This window comes from Neopsephotus bourkii, unplaced genomic scaffold (assembly GCF_033783945.1).
Source record: "Neopsephotus bourkii isolate Nb327-2 ecotype Australia unplaced genomic scaffold, CSIRO-AGI_Nbou_v1 NB_838, whole genome shotgun sequence".
In the NCBI taxonomy this organism is placed as follows: Eukaryota; Metazoa; Chordata; class Aves; order Psittaciformes; family Psittacidae; genus Neopsephotus; species Neopsephotus bourkii.
This window is the reverse complement of record NW_026901334.1, coordinates 175,662-199,100: the sequence shown is the minus strand read 5'-3', so window position 1 is coordinate 199,100 and position 23,439 is coordinate 175,662. Positions and strand designations below refer to the sequence as shown.

Here is a 23,439-nt window from a genome sequence, read left to right as displayed (position 1 = left end):
CAGATGGATTTCTGAAGCAGAAAGAGTTCTTGCATAAAAGAAAAAGAGGGAACCTGCCCGAGGGGAGACTGAGCTGAGCTCTGAGGCAGAAGCTCTTCCCTGTGAGGGTGCTGAGGCGCTGGCACAGGGTGCCCAGAGAAGCTGTGGCTGCCCCATCCCTGGCAGTGCTCAATGCCCTTGCAGTGGCAGTGCTCCATCTGGGAGCTCTGCTTTGAGCAGCCCTCACTGGGCTGAACCACGGAGGGCTCAAATCACTTGATCCTCGGGGGGGGGAAGTGCTGGTGAGGGAGCAGCTTCTGGGCTTTGGAGTTGAAAACCCTCAAGCAGAAGCCTGGAGGGGGTTGCTGAAGGTGGCAGGGTCCTTGAGGAACCTGCAGAGCAGGGGTGGAAAGGAGCAGAGCAAGCTGAGCAGCGCCCCAAGGCCCTCTCCATCCTAGCAGGTACATTGAGCTCTTTCCTTTAATTTGCACAAGCCAGGCTGTTCCTTTCCCTCCTGAGTTTATGTTCAACCAGAGAAGGCAAAGGGCTTGGGAAAGGAGTGTGGCACGTAGGGGTGGTGCAGCAGATCCTGGTTTGCAAATGTCATCTTCCTTCCCCAAAGTGGAGGTGGTTCCTGTGTGCTTGAAACGGCAAAACGAGGCATGGAGCTGGTGTGGGAGGTGAGAGGAGGGGAACAGGGGATGAAATGGGGTTGCTTATCCCTGACTGCTTCTGGGAGTCACAGGGGAGGCCCTTTCAGGGGAGGCAGGGCTAAAACTCGAGTCTCTTTTTGTGTTGGACGCTGACTGTACAGAGGCTTTCCTGGAGTAAATCCATCCCTGTCCTGTGGGGTGCCAGCATCACGGCTGTGAATAGTGAGGCGTATAAAACAGCAGATGCTGAATCAGGGATGAGAGCTCCTGAATGCTACAACCAAGGCATTCAGCTCTGAGGCTGCAGAGGAGCTTGAGCCTTGGTCAGAGCTGTGCCCAGATGAGAAGAGGTTGAAGGCAGCGGGTCAGGCGATGTGTGGTGCAAGACCCGGGCAGGGTGGAAAGCTGGGGTTTCATCCCAGGGTTCCCCTTCCAGAGCCACTTATGACATTCCTGAATACCCCCCCATGATGCAGCACCAAATAGGTTAAGGATCATCTCAATCAGCTTATAAAGAGCTGAACCTTCCCACGGCAGAGCTCTTGCTCCCCACAGACCCAGGTGCTGTCTCCTGTGGCTGTATAACCCCCAAATTTAATCTGGAGTTGTTGGGTCTCACAAGGCCATCTGTCAGCTTGGTTGAGATGAGCACAGCCAAGGAGGCAGTGCAAGATTTGTTCTCATTTTCTGCCTAAACAAGTCAATTTTATAAAGCTGATTTGGGGGGGGGGGGGAGGTTTTGCTGGTGATGCCCTTGTCCACCTGAAGCATCATTTCTCCCTGAGATCCACAGCTCCTCATGCCCGGATCACCTTATCCATGGCACAAGTATTGGCGTTGATTCCACTCTTGGTACCTGTACAGCAGCAGACACTTAGGAGCTGGGGATGAGAGCAGCTTGTGGTAATTATCACAAATTCAAGCTAATCTCCTGCTCTGGAACGGTGACAAAGTGCAGAACAGAGATTAGTGCAGCAGAAGAGCGGCCATGGCAGGGGGAGCGCAGTGTCCCTGCGCCACAGTGTGCTCCCAGTGACTTCCAGCTTGGAGCAGCATTTGCCCCTTGGAGTTCCTCTGTGGTCTTGACTTGCTGCTCCAGCTCATGCCCTGAATGCTCATGATGCTCACTTAGTGCCGTATCTCCTGCAGCACTGCAGGGCTTCTTGTTGAATGGTCAGAGTTGTATTGTCTTGGGCTCAAGAAGTGAGTTTTGAGCACAAAACCGGGTGATTAATTTGCTTATGTAACAAAGGGGAATGGCTTTAAGCTCAAAGAGGGGAGATTTAGATGAGACATTAGGAGGAAGTGCCTAAAGGGGCCCACAAGAGACCTGGAGAGGGGCTTGGGACAAGGGCCTGTAGGGCCAGGCCAAGGGGAATGGCTTGAACCTGCCCGAGGGGAGACTGAGCTGAGCTCTGAGGCAGAAGCTCTTCCCTGTGAGGGTGCTGAGGCGCTGGCACAGGGTGCCCAGAGAAGCTGTGGCTGCCCCATCCCTGGCAGTGCTCAAGGCCTTGGACATGGGCTCATGTTTCCATCTCTGAGATACCTAGTCTAAAAACCCGAATTTCTCACCGTTCACTGTAATGGAGTAATGGTGGCTTCTCCCCAAGGCAGTGCTAGAGATAAATGATGCATTCATTTCTGTGGTATATTTGGATGTGGGGTTCTATAAATAGATGCAATTATCAATGTGGTTTGTCAAGTGCTTTCTGAGTGGCTGGAAAGCAGCTTCCTAAGTGTCTCTGTGGGCTTCTTATGGAACCGACTCTTCGGTGCAGTCTGGACCTAGTGCCCTGCAGCAGGGATTTACAAGAACCGTCTCCTGAAGCCTCTAAGAAACATTATTGCTAAGAAAATGTGTGCATCTTTGCTTCTGGATGTGGAATTGGTTGGGTTACCCCTGTCATTTCAGACTGCTGCACTGATGAAACTGAAAACTGAACAAAAGCAGCTGCTTTAAAGGCTTTCCAGCTTGCTTGACAGAGCAAAGCATCAGCTGGTTTCTTGGTGGGGCTCTTGTTGGGCTTCTTCCCAATGTCCCTACTTTTACTGATGCTCTTCCCTTCTCTCCTCAGGTCTGGCACCAAAGAGGGCAGCCGTCACCGAGGTGAGATGTGTAAAGCTGGCCCTGTACATCCTGTGTTGGGAAAGGAGAACACAGAGCTCTGGGAAGCACTTCTGTCTGGCTTTTTCTGAGCAAAGCGGAATTCCAGAGTACCTTTAAGATGACTGAAAACTTGAGATCTGTTATTTGGGAGAAGGAAAATTAGTGGCAGGTCTCTGGAGTCCCTGTGTTGGCGTTACCACAGCCACAGAGGGGTTGTGAAGGGATTATGCCCAGCCCATGGCCAGTTTTAGTTATGTCATCCCTGATGTCTCATAGTAACTGCCTGAGAGCACCTCTTCCACACCAGAACCTGAAAGTAATAAATAGAGGATCTGTGTTCTGGACATGTGCAGGGCTCTGTGTTGGGTATCACCTGCTCGTGGGAGTGAGCCAAGGAGCCTACAACTTGTGAAGCCATGAAACAAGGGAATATGTCAAGGGACTGATCTTCTCTCACCCCTAATCCAGGTCACAGGCTGCTGAATCACTGCTACCTTCTGGTGCAGAGCTCTTCCCAGTTGGCAGCAGGGAATATTGTGGGAGGATCTGTACCTCAAAGCTGTTCCCTGAAGCCCACGCTCTTGGTTTAGGGCAGCGTGTTCAACTGATTCTTGTTTGATCTGATTTTTCCATCACTCACCTGAGAGGCTGAGCATCGTCCCATGGAACTGCCAGGGATGTGACACTTGATTCTTTTCTGCATCCCCAGAAATAATCATAGTAGGGAGCTCAACTTATGTGGAAGTTGATTGCACTCTTAGGGCACAAATAGCTCCACTTTTTCCAGGAGGGGAGCCCTTGGAAACAAGCCTGGCTGTGCTCAGTGCTTGAAACAGGGCAGGAAATGAAGATTTGTGCAGGAAAAATCACTGCCCTTTAGCACGAGCAGTCCAAGCGCTTGGAGCAGAAATAGCTCCAGCTCTTGATTCAGAGCTAAAACACAAAGAACAGCTGTAGTCGGAACAAAATTATCCATTGTCTGCTGTAGACATCACTTTGGAGAGGATGGGTTTGTGCAGCACTCTAGAGAGACACTGAGATAATGTTGTTCCTTGGGAAATTGACCTTGACTCTCTCTGCATGCTGCTTGAAGGAATAGCCAAAGCCTGGCCCTTCTTTAAAGTAACCAGCCCCTACATGTCATTGGTGGAGTTTCAGCTGTTTGCTCAGCTTCTGGTCTGGGCTTTAGCCATGCTCTTTCATTGCAGGGACCATCACTCCCAGGACAGCCTGGCCAGGGGAAGAAGATTGGTCATCGAAGCGTTGATGCTTCTGGTGAAACCACCTACAAAAAGGTTTGGTTTGTGCGGTGGGAGTAGCTGCTATGTGTAAGTGGAGGTTGAGAAGTTGGGGCCCAGTAGCTGCCAATCTGAGATAGATTGTTTTTTTGTGCAGCACACTTTTACTGCATAATCTTGCACATGGCAAACCTGGAAGCCTTAACTCGGCTCTTCAGCGGCTGGTAGAATTTGTTCAGCAGTATGTAGTGCCTGAGATGACCCCACAGGAGCCATAGACGTGACTGTATCATAATCCATGGGATGTTACTGGGGTAATCTGTTGTGAAACACTCACTGCTCTTTTCTTTCCTGCCAGACCACCTCATCCACTCTGAAGGGGGCCATCCAGCTGGGGATTGGGTACACTGTTGGCAATCTGAGCTCCAAGCCAGAGAGAGATGTCCTAATGCAGGACTTCTACGTGGTGGAAAGCATTTTTTTCCCAAGGTAATGGAGACAGGGAAACAAAACAGATGAGCAGCCTGCTCTAGTGAAAGGTGTCCCTGCCCATGGCAGAGGGCTGGAGCTGAAGAGCTTTAAGGTGCCTTCAACACAAACCAGTTTGTGATTCTATGAGTTACTTCTTCTCGCTGATTCTTTTCAAAAGAGCTTCCTTCCATCTGTCTTTAGATCACTGAGTTGGATGCTCTGAGTGTTTTAAATATGCATCCATCACCTTCAAACAGAACAGTGGGAAGTGCTAGATTCTGCAGCACAGAAAGGAAGTACAATGCAAGATGCAGTACTGTCTGCTTTTGTTAGCCTTCCTCCATGATTTTATTTCTACATGTCAATCTAGAATTTCTGCCATGGAATTATACCATGTGTCTTGGGTTCAGATAATTTAAAACCTATTTTCCTGTTGTTGGGCCACAGAAGAAAGATGGGGTTTGTTGTTCTAAGATTTCTTCTAGCAAAGCTGAATTCATCTTAAATATACAGTAGCCTTGCTGTGACTCTGCTTATCTTGTGAGTGGTAATACAGAGGCCCTGCTCATGCCACGTCTCTCCTGTGCAGTGAAGGAAGTAATCTCACTCCAGCTCACCATTATGCTGACTTCAGGTTCAAGACCTATGCACCAGTGGCTTTTCGGTACTTCCGAGAACTCTTTGGGATTCGTCCAGATGATTATTTGGTATGGATTGTTTTCTTCTTTCTCTCTTTCCTCCTTTGAGAGAAGAAATTTGCCCCTAAATCAAGGCTGCCACCAATCCTTACCTAAAAGGGACAGAAAAAGAGATAAGGAATGGTTCTGATCCCAGCAAGGAGTGGGAACAAGCTATGGATTTATGTACTGTGCTCAGGTTTGGAGGGGATCCAGTGATGGTCCCAGGAAGATTAGCAGCATTCAGTCCATGTCTTCATTTGCTAAGAGGTGTATCTGGGTTCCACTAGAGGGAAAGGGAGTGATCTGTATCTGTGTGTGCTGTGTGAGCTGTGCAGTGGGGTTCCCTCTCTGCTGCTTCGGATGACAGTAACTCTCTGTTTACGAGCACAAGGAATGGTGTTCTGCTGGGTGCAACCTCTAAGTCCCCTGGGGCTCCGAGGACAAAGATGGGAACTTTTCCTTGTGTACTCACTTCAGAGCTATGTGAGTTGCAGTTATTTTAATCATCTTACAGAGACAGAAGAAAACACAGCTTGTTCTTGTGCTCAGAAAGCTTCTTAGAGCTGGAAAGGCTGTTTTTAAAATACCCACTAATACAAGCTGTCGGGGCTTGAAGTGCACTGGGGTTGAAGTTGGTCCTTTGCATGTATGTGATGCCCTGCTCTTTAGAACTGAAGGACATTTATTGAGCTAGGGAAGGAAACACACCCAAATGAGCACAGGGTTTTTTAATAGGCCTTTTTTCTGACTTCAGCTGTAGGCAGGAGCAGTTGTTGCTGAGCACCTTCCAGTAGAAACAAATCTGTGCCATTGCATGGTTTGACAGCAGCAGTGGTCCCCATCTGTGCCACCCAAGATAACACTGGCTGGTTTGATGCGTGGCTCAGAACTTTGGTGAGGCAAAGAGCCTGCCTCAGCTGCAGAGGTCACAGCTCTGATTTCTTGTTTCTGCTTCCCCTGATTGTCTCTTGCCTGCCACAGCAGCAAATGCCTTAATTATGCATGAGATAATTAACTTGATAAAGTCTTGGATCATTAATCTGTGCAGAACTGAAAGCCGTTTTCAGTATGTCATGATGAGCAGTGAATTTATTGCTCTGATTATGTGCTTCACATCCCCTCCCTCCCTCTCCCTATCTTACCTCTTGCTGGGGCAGCTCTGGTGTGATGCTGCCCTGAATTTGACCTACATGGTTACCTTAGGGTTGGTACCTGCTGTAAAGGGCATTTGTGTGCTTGCACTTCTTTTTTAACCATGGGCCATTTGAGGACCTGCTGTTTGCATACTGATGTCTAGAAATGGCCTCCAAATCCAGTTCCTGGTGCTGGACCCCTTTGCTGTGCTTACACTGTGCTGACCCTCTTCTTGTTTGGACACCTGGTCTGATACTTTTCGTGTGTTTCCAGCAGGATTGAGGGGTGAGATGGGGATTTCTCTGTAACAGGGAGCACGAAGCCAGAGGAGGCTGCTAAGAACAGGCAGTGCACTCTCTTCCCTCCAGCACAGCGATACGTGGTACTCTGAGCAGATTGTCTTGTCTCTTAAGATCCCATCTTTCCCTCTGCACTTGTGGTGATGTTCTGAAAGAAGCCTAAATGTCAGACACACACAGTGGGAGAAGATAAGATGTCATTATGAAGACTGGATGTTGCTGAAAGCAGATGATTAGCTTTATCCTCAGCAGTTGGGATGCTCTGAACTGTAATCTTAGTCATAAACTGCCCATCCACTTTGGTTAGACCTACCCTATAATGAAAATAGTTCTCAGTGAAGCTTTGCTACCCCTTCATCTTCCAGGGAGACAGCATGCTGGGGAAAGCCCTCAAGGGTGTAGGACTCAGTGTTCAATGAATGAAGCCTAAAAACATGATCTTTTTTCTCTTTCCCTTCCTAGTATTCCCTATGTAATGAACCTCTGATAGAGCTGTCGAACCCTGGTGCCAGCGGTTCTCTCTTCTATGTCACCAGCGACGATGAATTCATCATAAAAACTGTGATGCACAAAGAAGCTGAATTCTTACAGAAGCTCCTTCCTGGCTACTACATGGTGTGTATCCCCCCAGCACCAATGTTCACACAAATCCAGGCCCAGAAGCACAAATCCTGCCAAGTATTTGCAAAGACCCTGTCCCTGGTTTATCCTGGGCCAGAGAACAGCTCTTGATTTCTGACTTCTGGAGAGATGAAGAGAGCTGATATTTTTAAACTTGAAGTTCCCACTTACTGTGTTTATTTCTCCTCCAGTTTGGTTTCCCTTTTTTAGCTGCTGTTGATGGGGAAAGCAGGGAATTTCCAGACTTGGTTATTTGTGCAGAGAGTGCTGAAAATCCCATTCCCTCTATTCAAGGCATAGTGGTATTTTCAGGTCCTAAAGCCAGTGAAATGCAGGAATTTGTCACATGTATGCAGTAAGTTCTCATGTAAAGTTGAGAATAGCTCTAAATGAAGACCCTGCATCTGACTGTTCCAGGACCTGTTCACTACAAAGGCGCTGGCACAGGGTGCCCAGAGAAGCTGTGGCTGCCCCATCCCTGGCAGTGCTCAAGGCCAGGTTGGACACAAGGGCTTGGAGCAAGCTGCTCCAGTGGAAGGGGTCCCTGCCATGGCAGGAGTTGGAACTGGAGGAGCTTTAAGCTCCCTTCAACCAAACCCATTCCATGGTTCTATAACATGTATTGAACGCAGCAGTTCTCTGCCACAATGACCTTTCCCTATGTTTTTTCCCAATCCGTCTGCAGAACCTGAACCAGAACCCCCGGACACTGCTACCAAAGTTTTATGGACTCTACTGTGTGCAGTCAGGGGGCAAAAACATCCGTGTGGTTGTGATGAACAACATCCTGCCTCGTGTGGTCAAAATGCACCTGAAGTTTGACCTGAAAGGCTCCACCTATAAACGCCGGGCATCCAAGAAGGAAAAAGAAAAGTCCAGCCCTACGTACAAGGATCTAGACTTCATGCAAGACATACCCGAGGGCCTGATGTTGGATGCAGACACCTTCACTGCACTGGTGAAAACACTGCAACGGGACTGTCTGGTAAGGAGGGGAGCAGGTTGATGAAGTTCCGTGGCTCTCGAGCATGGCAAAGAGCAGATGACTGAGAAACTTACTAATCTGCTAACCCCAAAGCAGGATAGATTCCTTCTCTTGTGCTTTTCCCTGAAAGCAAAGCAGTGGAGTTGGATTTCATGACAGCCTTTGAGGGCTAAGGCTGTAATCCTTTGCCTGGTGCCTCAGATCATGGCAGCCTGCTCCACTTGGAGCTGATCTGTTGGGACTAAATACATTTTTCCTGTATAGTGTGCAGCACATACATGGGACAACACCATAATTTGCAAGCCTTCGGCCCTTTGGGTTGACTGTGGGATGGCCAAACTCCATTCAATCAAATTCAGAGATGGCTTTTGATTCAGAACTGTTCAGGCTCTGGCAGAGGAGTCGATAGAGGGGATGTGGACAGGCTGTCCCGTGCTTTGGTGTCTGTGCTGCCTTTGAGCTGCTGGCCTGATATTTTGTCTTTGTTCTTAAACTCAATGCTAACTTGTAGGTGTTGGAAAGCTTTAAAATCATGGACTACAGCCTCCTGCTTGGGGTTCATAACATAGACCAGCAAGAACGGGAGCAGCAGTCCGAGGGAGCCCACAGCACGTCGGATGAGAAGCGTCCCGTGGGGCAGAAGGCACTTTACTCCACGGCCATGGAGTCCATCCAGGGTGGGGCTGTCCGGGGGGAGTCCATAGACACGGATGACGCGTAGGTGAAAACCTGGTTCACTTGGGGGGGGAGGTGGAGTTGGAGTAGTAAATCCCAAATGAGGCCGGTATGAACTGTCAGGAGCGAGCATCTCTCCTGGGGGTTGTGGTACTGCTGCCAGTAAAGCAGCATGGTGTGAAAGGGGGAAACTGAGGTGGGAAATAGTGCTGGAAGACTGCAGCCTCCTACCTCTCTTCTTAGGCCAGTCTATAGGTTGGCAGCTCCTGTAACAGCCTCTGAACATCTACCCGTGCTCTGGGAAGCATAAGCTTGCTCAGTTCTAGCTGAGCATGCAAATACTGGAATGGAAGTAGGGGTCAGCCTGTTCCTAGGAGCTTGGAGTTAGTTCTCCATCACTCCATCTTTGGAATCCCTGGCAGTAGAATAGAATAGAACAGTTTGGGTTGGAAAGGACCTTAAGATCATTCAGTTCCAGCATCCCTGCCATGGGTAGTGACACCACACGCTAAACCATGTCATCCAGGACTGTGTCCAGCCTGGCCTTGAACACTGCCAGGGTTGGAGCATTCACACTTCCCGAGGCCATCCCAGTGTGGTTAGCAGACAACAGTGTAGCCAGGTGCTGGAGTAACTGGTGGAGCTGTGGGTTGATGGGTTTGCCCAGAACCTGTCCTGTGCCTGCCCTGTGGCTCTCATGACTGTCTCTGTGGCTCTGGGTACCAAACGTGCTAAAAGATGGTGGAGTTTACTCTTTGTTGGTGTCTGAAACCAGCTGCTCCAGTTCTGATGGAGGATCAGTCACAGCAGAGCCAGGATAATGCTTTGGTGTTTCCATTCTTCAAAGCAGCATCATTAATTCCAGTGGCATTCTTTTGTTGTGTGCTGGGGCTTGTGGTTGCTGCACCTGTAACAGGACTGATGTTAGTGTGGATGGATCTGGAAACACCCTCATCCTTGAAGGTTTGCTGCCCTAATAGGCAGGCAGCTTGCAGTGACCTGATAAATATTCTGAGCCCCAGAGTAAGAAGTCCTGTAGCTAAGAGAAGGCAGTGTGGTGCTGTCTGGCCCAGGCAGAGCTGTCACCTTTGGTCCTCTCCTGATCGTTGGTGTTTGGTGATCCAGGCAGGCAGGAACCTTGGGGACGCCTGGTGTGAGATGCACTGTGTCAGTCAGTGACTTCCCCTGGTTGTGCACAAAAGTGGCTTTGCAGATTTGGCACTGTGACCACCATATCAGAGCCCTTTTTTCAGAGCTGCTGCTGCTGCCCACCCTTCTGCAGGGCTCAGGGTGTTATTTTGGGGGTGCACTCACTGAAGTTTTGTTCTGCTTGCAGGATGGGAGGAATCCCAGCGGTGAATGGCAAAGGAGAGCGTCTACTGCTCCATGTAGGAATAATAGATATCCTTCAATCATACAGGTAGGTAACTTTGCAGTTGCCTGGCCTTTAAGGATGTTAACATCTATTTTAATCCTGAATGGAAGCAGCAAGGTTTTCCTCTGCTGAAGGGTCTGCTAATGAGTAGGCAGGCTGCCTAAAGCTGTCTGTCCGTGCGCGGCGGGGGATGTGGATTTTTACCCTGTCCTTAGAACAGCTGGTGATGCAGAGCCATTCTTCTAAGGTATAAGAGGTTTCCAAGGCATCATAAGTCCAGGGTTGGAAGTTGATTATCTGCCCCTCCTGGAGCCCAGCTCCTCCTTCCCTGTGGGGTTCCCAGGCAGTCCTGACCTGGCTCAGAGGTGCTGGTGTGCTCAGCTGACCTGTCTTGGCTGGAGGAAAGCTGCGCCTGGATGAAGGAGGAATTGTTAGCAGCTCAGTGATCTCCCCTGTGTGGCTTAGGCATAGAGTATGTGCCTGAATCTGTCTCTTTCTCTTCACTTCTCCCCTGGAATGTAGGTTCATCAAGAGGCTAGAACATACCTGGAAGGCCCTTGTCCATGATGGGGTGAGTGTCTGTCCAGGCCATGGCAGGATTACCTGCCTTGGCTTCCTTTATGCTACTTGCTGCTGATTACCTTGCTATTTATAGTGCCTGAACTGGCACAGTTGCAGCTGATGGAAGGAATAGTTCTTCCCTCTTATGCCACCACAGAGGCATAGTACCACTTATTCCCAATCAGGTTTTCTTGCTCACTCCACCTCCTTGCATGTTTAGCTATTGTGCTACCAGCTTTCCTCCTCTACTCCCATCTGTCGTTTTCCTGCTCCCCATGACACCAGGAGCTGTACGCACACACTGTATGCATTCAGGTGTGTGTTCAGGAGCCCTGTGTTTGCTCTCTTTGACTCTTTCCACTCCAGTAACTATCTGCTAATAAATGCCTCTCAGTGCTTCCCTGCTGCCGTGTCTCCTGCGGCAGCCGTGTGCACATTTACAAAAGAACAACCTTGGATGTGGAAACTCTTTCTCAGCATCACAGATCCTGGCTTCCCTTAAATAATGAGGCAAAGGAAGTGTGTGGCTGCCGAGTCACGGTGGCACAGTGAAACAGCAGGGACAAAGACAACTCCGGGTTTGGGATTTTCAACTTAAAAGTGCAAACTGTGAGCTGGGTGGAGAAACTTGGCTCCACACTGGGGTCGGTGCTGTGTGAAAGGCCCCTGGGTGTGCCTTGAATGCAGCAGAGCCAGGAGAAATGTCATGTGTGTAAAACTCCAGAAGGCTACAAAGAAATAAAATCACCAAAATCCATTCTAAAGTTACAGCCAGAATATAATCAAATGCAATCAAATCAAAGGCAATGCTCCAGGCTTATTTATAGCATTAATCAGCTCATTTCAGTTAAGCCTTTCCATTTTAAGGCTCTATCAGGGCTAAGTGTTGGATTAGAAAAGACTCTGCTGGTTGTGACAGAAATTCTGCATTGAGGGGTACTTTTCCGATGCAATAACTGCTCTTTGCCTCTGCAGGACACGGTGTCTGTACACAGACCCAGCTTCTATGCAGAGAGGTTTTTCAAATTCATGACCAACACAGTGTTCCGAAAGAATTCCTGTAAGTACCTTACCCAAGAGTAAGCCCTCGTAAGTAAGCCCGTACTTACTCTTACCCAAGAGTAAGTAAGTATGCCCTCGTGATGAGTCAAAGCAGTTGTGCTGCTTTGGTCGATGTTGGGGGTTTCTGGAGCAGAGTCTGAGCAGGCTTCTCCACTGGGGGAAGAGCAAAGCCCTCAGGTTGCCATGGCTTGCTTTGCTCTGCTCAGACTGGCCTCGGAGCTCTCCTGTCCCCACAGGCTGGCTCACACTCAGCCCTTGGGAGATGGCACTTGCAGATTACTTGTGTGTGTGTGCCAGAGGGTGGAGGCCTCTCTCCCTCTAGGAAGGGTAAAGTGCCTTTGGTGTGGCAGGAGTTCAATACCTGACCACCCTCTGGGGAAAAAATTGTTCATCTCCATCTAAACCTTCCCTGGTGCAGCTTAAGGCCATTTCCTCTTGTCCCATCCCTTGTTCCTTGGGAGCAGAGCCCAGCCCCTCCTGGCTCCATCCTCCTGTCAGGCAGTTGGAGGGAGCCATCAGGTCCCCCCTGAGCCTTCTTTTCTCCAGACTGAACCCCCCAGGTGCCTCAGCCCTTCCCCATCACCCCTGTGCTCCAGGCCCTGCACCAGCTCCATTGCCCTTCTCTGGCCCCACTCCAGCACCTCAGTGTCTCTCTTGTGAGGAGCCCAGAACTGAACACAGGATTCAAGGTGCAGCCTCACCATTGCCCAGCACAGGGGCACAACCACTGCCCTGGTGCTGCTGATGCAGGCCAGGATGCTATTGGCCTTCTGGCTACCTGGGCACAAACTAGTTCACGTTCAGCTCCATCACTCAGCACCCCCGGGGCCTTTTCTGCCAGGCAGCTTTCCATCCACTGTAGTTGCTGGTAGGAATTTCATCTCCTTTCCCTCCTGTCATCCAGCTCTGAAGTCATCTCCCTCAAAGAAAGGGCGCAGTGCCTTGCTGGCTGTCAAGACTGCTGGTCCAATGGCTGCATTTTCAGCTAGCCAGCTTCCCTCTGAAAAGGATGAGACACAGTATGACCTTCGTGCAGCCCGGAGCTACCCCACACTTGACGATGAAGGTAATGGTCTGATGTGGTGCCTCATGGCCCTGTGATTACCCTCTCTCTTGTAGCAATTCCTTAGGATCCTCCCACATGCTCATCAAGTTCCCCACTGTGCACTGACCACGTCTTCCTTGGTGAATTGCTCTTCACTGCTGTATCTTTGCAGGTGCTAATTTTCACCAGGACAGGGGAGAATGTAAGAGTATGCTCTCTGGTCACAGCACCAGGAGTTAGTTGTCTGGGGAAGCAACTCCTCTGCATTGAAGACCGAATCTCTTTGCAGCACTGTATGGTTCTGAGTAAAAATGCTTGCTTGTGTCACTGCTGCAAGGCACCAGCAGTCATAGCCCTTAAAAAGGTGTGGAAGGGAAGGGCTGGGAGCTATAGGACTCTAATGACAGTGTCTGAATAGTTACAAGGGCCATCAGATAAATGACAGTTTACCTGGTTCTGTGCTGCCTTTTGTTTGCTCCCATCTGGGCTGGCCTTACACATGAGTGGTGAAGGGCAGGCTCCTCAAGTGCAAAGCAGCAAGCACTGGATTTATCCCTTAATTCACTTGGATATTTGTCTCTGGTGATCCAAGACTTTTAATCCAGCTTTGGTTGCCAGCGAGATGTCTTCACGGGCATTACATTTCCTGTACTGTCTGTCTATGCCACTGGGAATGGTGCTTGCTGGCTCCCTTCTAGAGGATGCTTTGGAAGACGCTTGCATTCATGAGCCCAGCTAAACTTCCTGCAGTTTCCCAGGGAGGGTGGGCAGGTTGCTGGTGGAGCTGCCTCTCACAGGGCTGGTGTAGGTGAGGTGCTGGTGTTTGACCTACTCATCCTTTTCTTCCTCCATCTCTCCTGCCCTCCACTCTGGACCAGCAGGCAGGCCAGACCTGCTACCTTGCACACCTCCTTCCTTTGAGGAAGCTACCACAGCTTCCATAGCCACAACACTGTCTTCAACATCTCTCTCTGTTCCCGAGCGATCCCCTTCGGAGACCTCTGAGCAGCCCAGGTACAGGTGAGTGCAGCACCCACCCACCCCTGCCCCTCTGCAGCCGGGCTGCTGCGGATCCTACTTGTGCTGCACATCTCAGCAGCTGCCCTGTGATCTGGAATGTTAATGACTGCCTTTAATGAAACCTCTCCTGGGAACAAACAGACACAGCTTTGGTGGGATTAATTATTGCTGGGAGAAGTGTCAGCTGTTAAGTAGAACATCTCCCTCATGGGGTGGGGAGTTAGAGCTGGGGACAGGATTCCTGTCTTAAATCACTCCTTACACTCTGCTGTTGTTGTTTCCTTCTGCAGGAGGCGTACACACTCCTCAGGGCAGGATGGCAGGTAAGGAAAGTCTCATCTCGTCTTGAACTGCTGTACAGAAACCTCAAATTCATCTTTATGTCTCTTGAAGGGCTGAACGTGAATTTCAGCAGCCCCAAGATTTTGGCACGGTCCTCTGCAGGATGGCGATCTGCTTCCTGCAATCAAATGATCCCAGTTATTTAGACAGAATTTTCCTTACAAGTGGATCTCCCAGTGCTTTGTGAGGAAAACAGAACCAGAGCCTGGTTTGGTTTAGAAGGGACCTTAAAGCTCCTCAAGTTCCCACCCCCTGCCACGGGCAGGGACCCCTTCCACTGGAGCAGCTTGCTCCAAGCCCCTGTGTCCAACCTGGCCTTGAGCACTGCCAGGGATGGGGCAGCCACAGCTTCTCTGGGCACCCTGTGCCAGCGCCTCAGCACCCTCACAGGGAAGAGCTTCTGCCTCAGAGCTCAGCTCAGTCTCCCCTCGGGCAGGTCCAAGCCATTCCCTTGGCCTGTCCCTACATCCCTTGTCCCAAGCCCCTCCCCAGGTTTCTTGTAGCCCCTTTATGTGCTGGGAGCTGCTCTAAGGTCTCCCCAGAGCTGTTTGTTCTGATCTTCTGGGGAATCCCTTCTGGGGTTTTGAGAGGAAGAGGAGTGAGTTGCCTAGCATGGGGCTGGATGGGAGTGCTGGCTCTTGGCTCTGGCTTCCAGCCAGGGGTGGCACAGAGCAGGACAGTGCTGTCAATGAACCCGGAGCTCGGTTGTTTCCCAAGCATGTGCCATCTTCTTCCAGTGAGGACTGTGGAGCCAGCCCTGCTAGCCCAGGCAGTTTCTCCAATAGCATGAGGTATTAAACTGAAGACTCACAGGCAGCTCCTGAGTGTGCAGGTAAATCCAGTGCTAACCCTGGAGCGTGCTTGGGCAGCTTTGGGAGTCTCAGAAGAAGTCAGAGGCTTTGACCCTTGTGTGGCTGATAAATAATGCCAGGCAAACTCTGGGCACAGGTGTTCCCCAGAGGCCAGTCCTCTCTCCTCTCGTACTCCACTGACACTGGCTGTTTAATCCCTTTCCTCTTGTCCTCCTTTCCCACGTCTCGCTTGGTTTCCAGGTCACACGAGGAGGTGCGGGTTGAGGAGGAGCTTCAGCAGATCAGTGTCGAGCTGGAGCCCAAGTGTGATGTTGAGATCATAGCTCCTGAAGATGACAAAGAGTGAGTGTTCTATGGTTTTGGGCAGCTTTGCAGACCCCTGCCTGATGTCATTTGGTCCTGGATGTGACAGTGGAACATCTCCAGCACCTCTGTAGTAAATCATAGCCTTGCTTGCTCAATTTTGATAGACTCTGTCATCTTTTCCCCCCTCCAGAGAGGCAGCTTCTTCAGCCTGTGCCATTGTAACATCCACAGCTACTATAGAGGTAGAGACAGCCAGCCAGGCCTCGGAACCAGCCAGCCAGGCCTCGGAACCAGCCAGCCAGGCCTCGGATGAAGATGATGTGCCAGTCACAGACATATACTTTGTAAGACACCCTCTCTGCCTGGCCAGTTAGGGGTGGGATGGGAAAGGTTGGACAAGGCAGTTGGGTGCAGGGCAGTACCATCTGCATGTTGAGCACCTTGAGATCTTGACACTGGGTGGGTTTTTGAGTACAAGCAAATGGATTAACCCTTGGAGAATGCAAACCAGCATCTTGTAGGGCTCAGATGGGTGGCACTGCTGCTGTGGATGTAACCATAGGTGTGCTGCTCTACTTCCAAGAAGGATGAAGGGTTTATCTAGGCCATGTTCACTCGTGGGACAAGCCAGGGTGAATGTAGGTGCAACTGAGGGGTTCTTCCTTCCTCAGCCAGAGAGCCCGACTGCTTTCCTGAGCTCAAACGTGCCCCAGTGGCCTAGAGCCAGAAGGGAGGTGATTGCAGTGGGGCTGACCTTGGGCTCTGGTGAACTCTGGCTTTTCCTTTCCCTGCAGGCAGATGCATTAGGTGATGCAGTGGATATCTACTGCTGAGACAGGGAGTAAGTGAGGTGGTTGCTGGTTGGCAGCAGAGTGCTGTGGAGCCTGGAGCTGTTCCTCAGTCAGCCATCACAATGTCTGAGCAGCTTCTACAAACCAGAGAAGGGTTTTTAGCCACATGGATGTGCCCTGTGGGCTCCCAGAGCAGAGCTGAAGGTCTGACCCTGAGAGCTCTCCTCTGTGTCCAGTTGCTGGAACCATCTCAGTAAAGGATGTGCCCATACCCTCCCTGCACCGACATGTTGCTGTTGGGTACGTGGTGATGGAGCTGAGCCCTTGTGATGAGCCTTTCAGGCTAACCTAAAAATGGCAACGTCTGCCTTTCCCTGTGCTTGCATGACTCTGCTGTAGAGCTGCTCACTCATTGCCGAGTCATCCCAAGGCTCGTGGGGGCTGTGGAAGGAATCAGCTCCATTTTAAAGGCTCGTCTGGTTTCGGTTTTTATGCATGCCAACAGCTCCCTCTAACCCCACCTGCTCTTTCTTTGCCTGTGGGTGGCAGCTGGCTGCAGGCTGCCTGTTCCAATGGCAAGTGTCTTATAGGAAAGGTCAGTTTCTCTTCCTCCATGTCCCTGGGCAGATGGACTCACCCCCCAACTTGTTGGAGTCCTCTTTATCCAGAGGAAACCATCTGTGTGCAGTATGTGCTCCCAGAGAGCGTGACCGACTGCTCATCAGCATTTCATACTTCATCCGAGTCCTTGTTTTGTGTTAAATGTGTGTCGTGTGCTGTGGAGTGTTTCTCACTGCTGGGATGAAGGGAAAAGCTGATTTTTGGGTTCCCATGGGCGCTGTCCTTGGAAAAGCACTTGAGCTGGAGCATGAGAGTGCAGCAGGGCTGGAGCCGCGGCTGCTCACTGCCAGGAGTGCTCCAGGGGTGATGGTCAAGGGATGATCTGTCAAGTCCCAGGGGACTGTGATCTGATCTCTGGGAGCCTGCTCCTGAAAGGAGAGCACTTTATCCTCCTGTTCACCCCCAGGAGAATGAAAGTGCAGAGCTGGTGGCAGGGCTTGGACACTGCTCTTTCCACGCACGGCTTTCCTGCCCGCTGAGCCCTTCAGGCCTGGGGTTGTCCAACCCCGTGGTTGTTGCTTTCTCTTTCATTCTGTTTTTCACATCATCCTTTTTTTTTCCCTCTTGTTTCCTTTCTCACCTCGCTCCTCCTGGGGCCATCCAGTTCACAGATGGGAGGTACTGGATTTACTCTCCCCGCCAGCACAGATTCCGAACCACCTGGCTTTCCTCTGGGAGTGTAAGTGAACGTGCCAGCTCATAGGGGAGCAGGGCTGCAGCTTTGAAACACTGGGGCCAGTGCTCCCTTTCCCTGGGCTGCTGGGGCTCTGTGTCATGTGGCCCAGAAGCAACCAGGGGAGCATACTGCAGTGACACAAATGGATCTTCCCTGTAGGGCCTTGCAGGAGCACGTGCTCTGTCCTGCTTTTCTGCAGGCTGGTGACACAGCTTCTGCCGTGGGATGGGCTGTGCTATCACCCATTCCTCGGGTGAACTTGCAAGCACCAGAACTGGCCAGAGAGGCACCTGAGCCTTTGTAGGTAATGTTAGACTCAGCCCAGGAAGCCAGATGAGGTTCCAAAGAGACCGTTAAGATGTTTTGAAGCTGCTAAAAACCCAAGTCTGACCATTTAGGCTCATGGCAGGGATAGTGAGCAGCTCCTACAGCCAAGGGAGTTAGGAGCTGCTGCTGGGTTAGGTGTGGTTTCAGCTCTCCAGCCCTTCTCAACAGCACCAGTGTGCTCCCTCCTCACTGCAGGTTTTCTGGGAGCAGTGGAGGTTTTCCTTTCCTTACCACAGGATGCAGGGAAGCAGCTGAGTATTTAGGAGCTGAATCCAGAGCTCAGGCTGCTACCCTTCTAGGGCTCTGGGGGAGCTCATCTGCTCAAAGGCAGTGCCAGAGCCTCAGCACAAGCATTTGTATAGCATGGTCCTGCACCAGATGCTCCTTTATGTCCCCTCTGGGTTTGCAGCTCCCTGCATGCATCTGAGCTCCCCAAAGGCTCTGGAAGAGGCTGGCTGGAGCCTGCAGTTCAGTCAGGATGGATGAGCAACAGGATGTGGGGGAGGTTTTATGCAGTGTTGAGCTTTTCTGTGCCTCTAGAGCAGAAAAGCTCAAGAGGCTCTCACTAGAGCCCTGTGAGAAGTTGGAGGCAAGGTTGCTCTTCCCTCCGTTCTCTGCTAGTGAAGCTGCAGTTACTGATGGGGTTCAGCATGTGGAACCTGGTGCTTCAAAGCTCCTCTGTCTTTTTGTCGTTAGTTTATTGTACGTTGTAGACTGTTAAGCCCCCACCAGGCTTTTTCCAAGCACCCGGTTCCATTTCTCTTCCTCTGCAAATCCCAGGCTGTCAAAGGGTGCAGTTTCCTCTCTCTGGGAGCACCTCTGGAGACAAAAGAGCCCATTTGCAGAAGTGGGTCCCCCCCCAGGAACACCAGAAGCAGACACCAGCCTTTGAATCCTCCTGGGCTTCTCTGAGCTGTGTCAGTAGCAGAAGTGTCTTGTCACACAATGCCCAGTGCTGTGATAACCAGCTCCCTTGGCACGCACCCTCTTCCCCCTTATTCGTTCCAAGATCCACTTGTGTTTTGCCTCCTTTGTCATATTCATTCCCATCACTCCACTGTCTCCAAGACACTCAGTGATAACTGCTTCCTTTCTGTGGCCACCATCCACCATGGTCTAACCCACCTATCTGCTGCCTTGCTTGGCCTGCAGGGAAGGGGGAAGGCATAGCAAACCAGACCATGTTTCACTGTAAGATGCCAGCTTGTCTCCTGCACACGGCTCAGGAAAGGGGAGGTTGAGGGCTGGGAGTGGGTAGCAAGAACCACAAGCTCTGTCACTGCCCCTAGGTAAGTCCTTGCCTCGTGTCTCTCGGTTGCTCTAGAGCAGGGGTGCTGCTGTGGCAGGGAGGGAGCTGAGGTTTCTCTGGCATCTCAAAGCCCTAAAAAGCTGTCCCTGCAAGAGCAGTGGTTGTGCCATCCCTGCTGCAGGGGAGCAGGGTGCAGTGTCAGCTGCTGGTGGGCTGTCCCATGGACGTACCAAAGATGAGGAAGGCTCCTCTGCTGAGAGCCAGCACCAAGCTCAGTTCTCTCCCTCAGGTGGACTGTTCTTATGTATTGTTTCCTACTCTTTTTATTTTCTCCTTTTATTTGTTCCCTTTTCTCTCCTTTGCTCCCTGCTCTGCTGCTGCTCTCCTTGCATTCTCCCCACCGTCTCTGGCCACTCTGGCAGCCGACAGACGAGAGGAGTTGGGTTTACTCCCCGCTCCACTATAGCGCTCAGCTCCACTCTGTCTCTGATGAGGAGAGCGATACAGTAAGTGCACAAGACACGGGTGCTGGGTGCCCAGTGGGTCGAGGTGAGAGCTTGTGGCTGTGTCCCCTCAGCATGGGGGCTCTTGCATGGCTGCAGCAGAGCCCTGCTGTGACTCGGGTCAGCTCTGTGACAGCAGGCGAGATCTCCTGTGCTGGCAGAGCAGGGGCTGTGGCTTGTTCTGAATGGTGTGGTGCAGTGACAGCTTTGGGGAGATGAAGTTCTCCAGTGGGGTTGTCATTACTGGAGGATGCAAGATTTACAACCTTGGACTTCTTTCATGCTTGATGTGATTGTGGGGAGTTGGCTGGGCTCACGTGGAACCACACACAGGGCCGAGGGCAGGTGCTGACTCTCTTTTCTCTGCCTCTTGCAGTAATCTCTATGCAGACACAGAAGCCCCAGAGAGCAGCGATTCCCTCTGCAGGTCGATGTGATCCCCTTTTGTTGATGCAGCCATTCCAGTGGGATGGGGAAGAGCTTGCTGACACCAACCAGTATTGCTGCACTGCAGGATCCCGGGCACTGCATTTCAGAACGGAGCAAAACTATAACCATGTCTTTCTACTTATCCCAGACGTGGGCAGCAAAGGAAACCACCCGCAGCTCCTGAGGGAGGCAGCAGCGGGGTGTAGAGAATCCTGAGTAGTAATACAGTGTTTTCCAGACGTGCACTACCGTAGCTACCTATCCATGTGTGATACTGTGAACCTTTTTAAGTTTTTAACCATGTATTTATTTCTTTTACCTTTGCACAGAGACAGCACAAATGTGCTTTTTTAAACATTTAGTTTACTGCACTCTTTCCCCCCCCCCCCCTTTTTTTTTTTGTTTCTTTTCTTTTCCTATCATATATTTGTGCATCAGGAGTGTGAGACCTCACTGGAGAACTGGTAGGAGCACGTTGCTGGGGAGGGCAGGGACCGGAGTGGCTTCACTGGAGGCAGCAACATGGTCTGACCAGCTGATGGAGTCGGGAGGTTTAAGGCTGTCCAGACTCTGCCACGGTTTTGCCGAGTGATCTAAGGCAAGTCACTTGACCACTCTGTGCCTCGGTTTCCCCCATGATAAGGGGTGCACAGTACCCGCTTCCGTTAAAGCACTTAAACCCTGGGATGAAAGGTGCTATGAAAATGCAATGTATTAAAGGCCATGGAATAGAATCACTCCCATGTTACAGTAGTCCAAAGTAGCCATGCCAATTTTCTTGGATTAAAGCATCGCTGGTGACTTCTCTCAATCTGTGCCACTGTGTGGGGGCAGCAAGAGCGATCTTGGACCAATCCCGAGGGACAGTGATGTCACCTCAGCTCTCCTCTGGCTGTCGTGCTGGGTTCTGCCTCCGCCATGTGCTGCACCGCTGCATCCACCCCTCACTCTGTGCTCCGAGTCCCAGCGCTTCCTCTGAACTGACTGCTGCACCGGACACACTGGCACGGACAGATGTGCACCTCCTGGGACCAGCTGTGCCTGGGCCGGACACTGCATCCCACTGGAGCCACTTAGCACCTTGCATGCTCATGGGTGTATTCGGGGGGCACAACCATTAGGTTCATGTAGATCATCTGTACCTCAGGGTGGTCAGCAAGGCACTGGAGGCGGGAATGGGAGCTTGGCTCTGCCACCAAATGCTGTGCTCATGGGCTCTGTTGGTGACCGGGATGTTGTTGCCTGTGGTAACATCAGCTGCTGGGAATCACTGCTTCAGCTGTCTGTAGTTTGCTTGAGGAGGGATTTAAAGCAAGGGCATTTGGTGTCTCCAGGTGGTGTTAAGACAAGGCTTGCCCAACCGCCAGCAGGGCACATGCCATAGCATTATCTTCAACTCCAGCAAGCCCATCCTGATATCCCAGAGAGAAGGGAAATCCTTTAGACCAGAAGGAGCCAGGTCTCATTCCTGTGCTTTATGAGCCTTGCTTAAGAAAGAGGGTCAAAATGTCGTTCTTACAATGGTTAGACTGTCCTTGGGATTCCTTGCAGAGGAGTGGGGGAAAGGGACCCTTCTCCCAGTCTGAATTCCCGGCAGTGCTCAGGACAGCTTAATTCAGGTCGCAGAGGGAAACTGGGCTGGTGGAAGTTGCTTTCATGTGCTGAGCTTGGTGAGGATCTTCAGGAATGGATGTTTTCTTGCCTAGCATTGCAGAACCCAGACTTCCCCCCTTTGCCTGCAGATGCTCAAGGCTGTAAGGTGTGCTGCTCTCGAGCACAGGTTGCAGATCTTGCAAGCTGCTGCCATTAGGTGTATTTACCAAATAATCTATTGGAAGTCTAACTCTCCCCTTTGAGTCACTCCTCGATGGCTCATTCACCCGGCTGCCAGCATTGCTCCATGGCAGCCCTGCTGCAGGCTGAGGAATGTCCCTTATCGCCTCTGTGCCAGCCCTGGGCTCCACAGGCTGTGGGCAGTGCTCCAGGAGCTCGGAGGAGAGGGGACAGGAGCCCTGCATCTGGGCTGAAAGCTGGAGGCTTCAAAATGTTGAGAATTCAGCCTTTTTTTTTCCTCTCAAAGTGATGCTGTGCGTAGAGGCCAGAGGGAACCACATCCCTTGTGCATCTTCAGGTGCTGCTCTTGGGTTCTGTGCTGGAGGAGTCCAGGAAGCTGGGCTCAGGTGGCCTGGCCTGAGCTCACCACCCTGGAACCAACCGGGCTTGAGGGTGCTGGGTTTGTCCCCCTCGGGCCTTTCCAGCCAACTGAAATCAAGCACCTTGTTTAAGATGGTTTAAACGTTGTTGATGGAGACTTTCATTCCTTCCCCTCACTTCTGGAGGCTCTGAAGCCTCTGTGCAGGGAGCATGTGAGCCCCACCTCCATGGAGCATCTCAGTGAATGAACTCCACGAACCGGGTGGAGCTCTGGGTTCCAAGAGGTGGAGAACCCCAAACCTCTTGCAGCATGTTCATTCCAAGCATTGGCTTTCCTCGAGCCTTCAGGCTTTTTGAGACAATCCTTGTGCAGTTCTGTCCCACTGAACTTCCAGCCCACCTGGGTCATAAGCTGCGTGTGCTTTCTTGGTCAGGGTTTTCTGTAGTGACCCAGAAGCTCCCTGGTGTAACCCCCTGCTCTCTCCATCATTAAGAGGAAGCACCATGTTTCTCTTACTCCACTAAGGTTTGAGCAGAGCAGCCCTATGAGACAGCTGGTCCCCGTGTAGCTGTTTGCTCTCCTTCATCCCTGTCATCCCGTCTGGAACTCTTGGCTCTGTGGGACATGCCCTGGTGAGCTGTCGGCTCTGGCTATTGCCAAAGTGCAGGTGGATTTGGCAAGAGAAAACCAGCATCTGTGTCGTGCCTGCCATCAAGCTCCTGTGAAGGCTCTGGAGGGGCGCAGCACGGGGCTGGCACAGAGAGCCCCGAGTGCCCAAACTGCGCTTTCAGACGTGTTTTGGTGAAGCTCAAGCGCCTGTAGGTGTTGGTGCGGAGCTGGCGCAGGCACGGCTGCCCTTGGGCTCTGCTCCTCCCTGCCTCTCACTCCCAGCTGTCCTGCTCCGGGGAGGACGAGGTAGAAGCCGCAGCTCAGGCGTTCTGGACCGTGTTGGCTTTTCCTTTCTGTTGATGTCTCCATTAGACCCGAGTCTGTTCTGGTGATGTTCCTATTCCTGCTCATTCTGTGTCCGCTCTGTGCGTGCACCGTGTAACGAATGTATGTAAGCAGCGGGACGCGGGGGGGCTGGCGGCCCCGGTGTGGTGCCAGCCCGTGGCTGTTGTCATGTTTCTCGCTTTGGGGGGTGAAGCCATGAGCTTTCCTGATGTTCTTGGTTGTTCTGAGGGGTTCCCCCCCGGGAGACCTTATTTCCCGAGGACTGTAACGGGTGCTCTGTCCTGCTCTGTGATAAAGCATAGTCTGTGCTGTGCCGGCTCTGCCTCCTTCCTCCCGCCGCGCCGCTCTGGGGCTCAAACAGACCGAGGC

General features: G+C 51.5%; 1 protein-coding gene across 4 annotated transcripts in view; it reads left to right on the top strand.

Moving 5' to 3' along the window:
- The window catches only part of PIP5K1C (phosphatidylinositol-4-phosphate 5-kinase type 1 gamma), a 31,906-nt gene extending 11,144 nt beyond the window's left edge, over positions 1 to 20,762 (top strand). The window contains exons 2-18 of one of the 4 annotated variants that reach the window (XM_061355789.1): positions 2,708 to 2,739; positions 3,948 to 4,034; positions 4,336 to 4,466; positions 5,038 to 5,155; positions 7,024 to 7,176; positions 7,868 to 8,167; positions 8,679 to 8,884; positions 10,179 to 10,262; positions 10,740 to 10,788; positions 11,754 to 11,838; positions 12,745 to 12,906; positions 13,767 to 13,905; positions 14,196 to 14,228; positions 15,300 to 15,401; positions 15,556 to 15,709; positions 19,452 to 19,535; positions 19,909 to 20,762. In XM_061355789.1, coding sequence (XP_061211773.1) covers positions 2,708 to 2,739; positions 3,948 to 4,034; positions 4,336 to 4,466; positions 5,038 to 5,155; positions 7,024 to 7,176; positions 7,868 to 8,167; positions 8,679 to 8,884; positions 10,179 to 10,262; positions 10,740 to 10,788; positions 11,754 to 11,838; positions 12,745 to 12,906; positions 13,767 to 13,905; positions 14,196 to 14,228; positions 15,300 to 15,401; positions 15,556 to 15,709; positions 19,452 to 19,535; positions 19,909 to 19,911 — 1,922 coding nt within the window. In that variant the 3' untranslated portion in view covers positions 19,912 to 20,762. Of the gene's footprint in view, positions 1 to 2,707; positions 2,740 to 3,947; positions 4,035 to 4,335; positions 4,467 to 5,037; positions 5,156 to 7,023; positions 7,177 to 7,867; positions 8,168 to 8,678; positions 8,885 to 10,178; positions 10,263 to 10,739; positions 10,789 to 11,753; positions 11,839 to 12,744; positions 12,907 to 13,763; positions 13,906 to 14,195; positions 14,229 to 15,299; positions 15,710 to 16,159; positions 16,894 to 19,451; positions 19,536 to 19,908 lie in introns of those variants that run through there. The other 3 variants (XR_009725836.1, XR_009725834.1, XR_009725835.1) reach the window with 3 other exon arrangements.
- The last annotated feature ends 2,677 nt before the right edge of the window (positions 20,763 to 23,439 follow it).